This window comes from Cyphomyrmex costatus, unplaced genomic scaffold (genome assembly GCF_001594065.2).
Source record: "Cyphomyrmex costatus isolate MS0001 unplaced genomic scaffold, Ccosl1.0 scaffold374, whole genome shotgun sequence".
Lineage (NCBI taxonomy): Eukaryota > Metazoa > Arthropoda > Insecta > Hymenoptera > Formicidae > Cyphomyrmex > Cyphomyrmex costatus.
In genome coordinates, this window is record NW_017277928.1 from 687,590 (window position 1) to 694,329 (window position 6,740).

The 6,740-nt window shown below is 28.9% G+C and overlaps 1 protein-coding gene across 1 annotated transcript in view; it reads right to left on the bottom strand.

Annotated features, from left to right (window-relative positions):
* Nucleotides 1-2,290: 2,290 nt before the first annotated feature.
* Nucleotides 2,291-6,740, bottom strand: part of phtf (putative homeodomain transcription factor) — a 5,348-nt gene continuing 898 nt past the window's right edge. Inside the window, exons 3-16 of the mRNA XM_018543388.1 lie at nucleotides 5,973-6,184; nucleotides 5,711-5,897; nucleotides 5,513-5,649; nucleotides 5,287-5,389; nucleotides 5,000-5,212; nucleotides 4,609-4,676; nucleotides 4,209-4,378; nucleotides 4,001-4,137; nucleotides 3,573-3,882; nucleotides 3,273-3,501; nucleotides 3,096-3,191; nucleotides 2,883-3,026; nucleotides 2,702-2,797; nucleotides 2,291-2,478 (exon numbers count right to left, since the gene is read on the bottom strand). Of these exons, the coding sequence (XP_018398890.1) occupies nucleotides 2,329-2,478; nucleotides 2,702-2,797; nucleotides 2,883-3,026; nucleotides 3,096-3,191; nucleotides 3,273-3,501; nucleotides 3,573-3,882; nucleotides 4,001-4,137; nucleotides 4,209-4,378; nucleotides 4,609-4,676; nucleotides 5,000-5,212; nucleotides 5,287-5,389; nucleotides 5,513-5,649; nucleotides 5,711-5,897; nucleotides 5,973-6,184 (2,252 nt within the window). The 3' untranslated portion in view covers nucleotides 2,291-2,328. The remainder of the gene's footprint in view (nucleotides 2,479-2,701; nucleotides 2,798-2,882; nucleotides 3,027-3,095; nucleotides 3,192-3,272; nucleotides 3,502-3,572; nucleotides 3,883-4,000; nucleotides 4,138-4,208; nucleotides 4,379-4,608; nucleotides 4,677-4,999; nucleotides 5,213-5,286; nucleotides 5,390-5,512; nucleotides 5,650-5,710; nucleotides 5,898-5,972; nucleotides 6,185-6,740) is intronic.

Below are 6,740 nucleotides of genomic sequence, written 5' to 3' on the forward strand. Positions count from 1 at the left end.
AGAGAGAGAGAGAGAGAGAGAGATAAACAAATTATAATAAAGAAATTGAAATAACCATCTTTATGGGGCACAAGTTTCAAAAAGATTTTTCGTACAATAGAGTTTTTTATATATACGTAAATAAATTTCATATACATATAGCTGTTTTTATTTCCTCTATATTGGCGACAAGTTTAAACGTATTTGAAAAATAATTTACATTTAATTTTATTATCGCACAGGTACTATTTTTCTCATAATAGATACTCTATCTCGTAATACATACAGTATTTACATAATATATGACTTCAAGTGCATTCTCGAATCATATAATTATGCACGCATTTCAAATACATCTTATATAATATCTGCGAAAATATGCAAAAAAATTGTCAGATTATATAACGGTATCAATAATAATCCAGAATGTATCTACGAAATTTTTTAAGGCTGCAATAAAGATTTACACACATTATTTTTCAGTACAATATCCTTGTTTTTGTGGTCTAGTATTTCATAAATTTGTTTATACTTTTAGTGACAAATTGTTATTTGTAAATTAAAAACAGATGATATATAATTATTCACTTTCTTGAATTACTGTCTGTTTGATTATTGATTTGTTACTGAATAAAATATGAAAAAAGTAGTACTGAGAGACATAAATCATACACTTTTTTTAAGAGTATAAATAAATTTATGATGGACCAAAACAAAAAACAAGGAAACTATATTAAAAAAAATTATGTAAGTATAAATCGACATATATTAGAACTTTAATTTTATAAATACATTTCAGATAATTATATATATATATATATGTGTATATATATTCACTTTTCTACATAATCTTAGGGTATACATACATAATGATTGAATTTCTTAACATTCAAAGCTCGACGATTATATTCGTCGAATATATTCATCTAAATAGATACTACCATCAAATTGATAGTTACAAAAGAAATATAAAATAATATATAAAATAAAACATTTTATACATTCACATAACAAATAAACTTTTACTATAACATTCAGAAAATATCAAAATTTTCATTTAAAGTTACAAAAACTTTTTTTTTTGTTTAGGAAATTATTCAATTTTTCGAGCCCTTTCCACATAACACAATTTCCCCAAAAGAATTGCTAGAGATGTTTTTAGAATATAGGACGTGCTCTAGACATCCTTCAAGAATTGTGTTTATGGGATGTTGTTACTAAATTTTGTAATATTTACACTGTACATTGAAAAAAATTCCAAACTCTTTACATATTTAAGTGCAAATATTTTGTAAATATTAAACATAATAAGTTAACAATGATGAAATAATATGCAATAACTCAAAAAGAATTATGGCCTAATCAATATTTTGATAGTATACAATAAACATATTGCTTTAAAATATGTTAAGTATTCTTATTTATAATGAAGGCGAGTCAATTTTATTTGAAATATATTTATAAAATATATTACACACGCGCGATGTAGTTTTAGCTGAGACAAGGCGCAGCGACATTACCATATTCCTTTACGAGTATGTGTGTGAAATAGTAGAAAAAACTATAATGAGTCAATATGTAGTCTCGTTGCTTTCCAATGCATAAACTTGTAGAATATTAAATTAAGTGAAAAACAAGGAGATTATATTGCAAAATGTAATCTTCTATGACATACTTATAAATTTTTTGTTTTTATCCCTTTCATAAATTTTATAAATATAAATAATTTCGAATAATTATTGAGTCGTCCTCATAATTTTTCTATCCAAAAATTAGATAGAAAAATTAATCAATAGAATTAATTTAATGAAATATGATCATTACTATATTAATTATACGTAATTTCAGCATTCTTCCAACACGAAGTGTAGTAAAGAATTAAAGTTGTGTTTTTTAATTCAAATTCTTTTACGAATTTGAAATAAATCTTTTGACTGAGAATTTCATTATAAATTTTGTTTTAATTATGTACATTTCAAAATTTGAAATATACTGAGTATTGTGTTAAATTGTCATTGATTTGACTAGCTAGTCTCTAAATTCTTTGGAGTGGAATCTCACATTAAAGAGTAAAAATAGAACCAATCTCGAAAAAGAGTGGCTTAATTTTTAATTTTTATATATTCTCACTCTTTAGAGTGACAATTCACTTTAAAAGTTTTAGAGAGTAAATAAGATTTTGTTACAGTCTCCAAGTTTAATAAGCTAAAGCACCTTAAAGTTAACTAATTGTAAGTATAATTAAGCCAAGCTAATTTTGACTGACAACAGATTAAGTTTAAATCCATTAGACAGTTCGAGATTGATGGGTAATACGCTTCTTCTATATGCATCACGTTTTATATTGCTTTATTTAATTTTTATTTTATGTAGTTTTAGCTTGAAACCAAGAAGTTCCGAAAGCACCCCTGAAAGTGCCGATAGTAGCACCACTTTAGTAATAGTGTACAAATACGGATTAGCTGACAACCCAGAGATTTTGAACGGACTCTCCAATTCCTGTAAAATATTTCTTCAAATTAGTTAATTTATTTATATTGGTTGTGTTCAGCAGACTTAACTGTATGGAACGGATTCGTGAACGTTCACTGCCATTGGATGATCTAGCTAAAAGAATACATCAGTAGCAGGGAGCGTTCACGGATCTGCTCCGCAACAGTTGAGTTTGCTGAACACATTGATTATTCATTGAATTAGTCCTTTATTAATTTTGTAAAAATACCTTTATCAAGTCAGCTGCTAATTTCAATACACTGTTTGCAACCATAAGCTCTTCTTTTTTATGTGGCTTTTGCTCAATTTGCAAATATAAATTAATCTAAAAATTTTATCGAAAAATAAGACAGGTTTCAGAAAAGTGTTTCTAGAATAGAAATTTAAATATTATTACAAAGAGAGTCTACCTGTTCAGTTATCAAAACTGAGAGATTTCTGTACTTTTTGTTGATTTTTGTTCCTAGCGTCATAAACCGCAATATAAATATCCCAAGTGAGAAGCTCCAGAATAATGCTTCAACATTATATCGTGAGTGCAAATTTTCGAGATCCTAAAATAAGATTTGCGTTGTCAAAAGAAATAAAAAATAAAAATAGATGTAAAAATAAAATATACTTACTTTAATTAATTCCAAACTTACAAATGACAGCAATAATAATGTTATAATAAATATTGCTGAAACAATTACGTCTACAGACCGTTGCGGGCCTCTTCGCTGCAATATAAAATTGTATAATGCAAGATATGAAACATATAAGAACTTGTAAACTGACGTATACATATTTAATATTCTTACCTTTAAGTAAGATCTGACACTTAGCCATGTCTTTATATTACGTACTTTATTCAATCGAAAGTGCGGCAAATCAGACTTTCGCGCGCGTCTGGATGATGTCAAATGAGAGAATAATTTCGCATACAAAAGTCTCTGCTTATATGTTCGTTCTGCTACTGCCAGTAAGAAAAATAGACAGCATGATAACATAAATCGTTCGAACATTGAAATTAGTATCACTGTTCGTTCCCTAAGAGTTATTTAAAAAAATTATTAATCCATAAATGTTTTAAAATATAAATATAAGAAGTATTCTCTTACCAAAAAATATTTCCGAATGATATACCAATTATTCTACACAAGACATCGGTATACGTTTCCAAGTTTACCTGAATCATATCACTTGGTAATAAGCTAACAGATGCGTTACCAATGTTATCTGATCCTATGTGATCACTCAGCCGTTTTATTGATGGTATTAAACATAATGCGATGCTAAGTATCAAACCACCGTAAAAATAATTCATGCCCTCTGGCATGGATTCGACTCTGACAATAATCGCTGAACTAATATCAAGCACTGATAATTCAGCCTTTTTTATATCACGCCGTGTCCAAATTGTACATGAAACTAGAGACAAAAATAATGCAAAATAAGAATTATTAAATCTGCATCTATTTAATTTGCTGAACGCATAGCTGCTTTATGAATTATATCTTCATTCATATGGAAAATTTGCTGTACTAACCGCGATCAGACGATGTGCAAGTAGAATTAAATAATATCGAAGGTGGTAATTCAAATTCCCATGAGAAAGGATGCTCCACAAATTCTCCATAATTAAGATTAGTCTCACTGGCTATGTCAGATTCTCCGAGTTCTGAACTGTAATAATTTCGATTTATGAAAAATTATGCTTTATTAAAATAATATATCTTACAATATAAATATCTCGCCTGTAACTGCACTCGTCACTGTTAGTTGTTACTCCCATCCATTCGGTAGCAGAAGTTGTTGCCTCTGTGAGATGATGTGTTGTAGCTTCCTCACACTCGCCTTCTTCTTCGCTCTCGCACTGCTGCCGTGTTTCTCTTGATCCCAATATTTTTGATGACATATCTTTAGCCTTAAATTAACAAAAATGCAAAAGTCAATAGATTAATACAAGATGCATAAGATATGAGAATCTCTTTAATATCTTTTATTCTTGATGAAATTAAAGAATATTTAAAAATATCTAAAAAGAATTGGCCTTTAAAGGAGATAAGCGGAATAAAAAAATATAAATAGACAGAAATTTTGTTAAGCTATAGATTTGATAGAGAAAAAATAAATGAAACTTATAAGTGATAGTACCTTAATATTGCCATGATTATTGCTTTTGCTATCCATAAAATTGTCATCATTTTTTAATGGGTCAGGTGCTGCGTGGAAAGTGGAAAACGATGATTTAGCTATTACTCCATTTTATACCTTTCCAACAAAGATTAAAGCGTGTTAGCGGTTCGGAAAGCAACCACAAACAGAAACAAATTTTTAAAAAAGATTACTTTTATTTAGTGTTATAAATCGTAAAATTTCACGAATTATTAAATATATACATTTGAAGTTATTTTTAAACATTTATGCCTTTATAAAGCGCATGTCTAAAGTATGTTTAATAATAAGTAAAAATATATAATTATTTTTGCAAACTTGTTAACAATGCCTACAAATTATGTTAAAAGCGTGTACTTGTACATCAAACCTGAGTTTTTTGATGAAATTTGTTGGCTAGTGCTGTCTTCTGACCATGACATATGATCTTTACTCTGTTGTGTCAAACTCAATCGTGATTTATTTCTTTGTACCAGTGCACGACCTATTACTTTGTCATTATCACTGGAAACATTCCCATTTAGACTCTCAAAGCCATCATCATCCTGATGTATATTCGCTACATGTTCTTCTGGTACATTATCTGTTATAAAGAGAAATATATATGTTAAAAACATATGAAATATATAAACTTGCAACAAATAAATATATTTTTACCTTGCTGTTCATGATTAGTTGAACTTTCGTTTGCAGGGTCAGAATTTTCTCCAGTTGTATTTAATGATTCTTTGTCATATACTACTTGAGCATTTGCAAATTCCTATTACATTATAAATACAGATATATGCGATAATTTGATAAATATAGACTTGAAATTTGGAGAAGAGGAAGAGGAGGGGGGGAGATGGGGGGGGGAGAGAGAGAGAGAGAGAGAGAGAATTACCTGAGATTGGCTAACTGTTGAGGAATTTTGAATGACCACTTTTTTAGCAAATCTTACTGCAGTGAATACTTCTTCACTTCCTGTACTCGCTTTCTCAGAAGCTATATCTTGAGAGGATTTTGAATCCTTATGTACACCTTTAGTAAAGATTTAAATATTATAAAGATGAATGTTCTTTGTTTCTTTTTGTATACTTACGTAAATTTTGTCTAGGCCTCGATTTTCCATTTCTGCACCTAACATGTCGAGAGCGTCTTGTCATTCGTTGTCTGGATTGATTATATGTCATAGTAGGACCTGAATGTGTCGATACAATATGGGAATGAACAGTGCATAGAACAAACATCATAACAACAGGTACTAATACTTCTGACATTGATACAATCTGTAAACAGACATGACAATGTATCGAGATGGATAGCAATGCAACACAGTTTAGAAAATAAAAAACTTATCATACTTCTGCCTCATTTTCCCTGTTTGCATAAATGTAATACAGACATATGTTGATCATTTGCAAGCTATATAATAACAAGAAAAGCACAAAGATGCGATAACTCGTTTGCTGTATCCACCACTTTTTGTACAAGGGAAGGAACAAGAGTCGTTGAAACGCTAGACAAGCTACTGTCAACAAACCATGCTTTGGCTTGGCTTTTGGAAATGAAGATCCTATATACATTAAATCATGAATGAATATACATGCCTATCTAGACAAACATTATAATAATATATTTAAATTTATAAATGTATATAAGTTGAGATTAATGGTCAAATCAGTTTCTTGTGGCCAAAAATTAATATTACATTTTCTCTTACATAGGTTTCTTATTCTTTCCAGTTGCACAGTTGGCAATCCATCTCTTATAATAAAAAAACTGTTTCAACCATTAATAGTAAATTTGGTCACTTGTATTACAATAGATTAATGTACACCAAAAGCTGCTATATATGAAATTAGTAAAGTTAAATATAAAAAAATATGAATATTTTAAACAATTAAATGTTCAAAAATTTATATTGTCACATTATTGAATAGAGTATATACTTATGTATTGTTTCATTGTCAAAGTTGATTATATTATGCCATAGCATTTAAATACTTTATATAAAGTAGCCTTTAATTAATCCAGTGCACTGTAAGTGACCAAATTTATCATAATTCATCCTATATATATGTCACACACTGTCACACACACACACACACACACACACACACACACACACA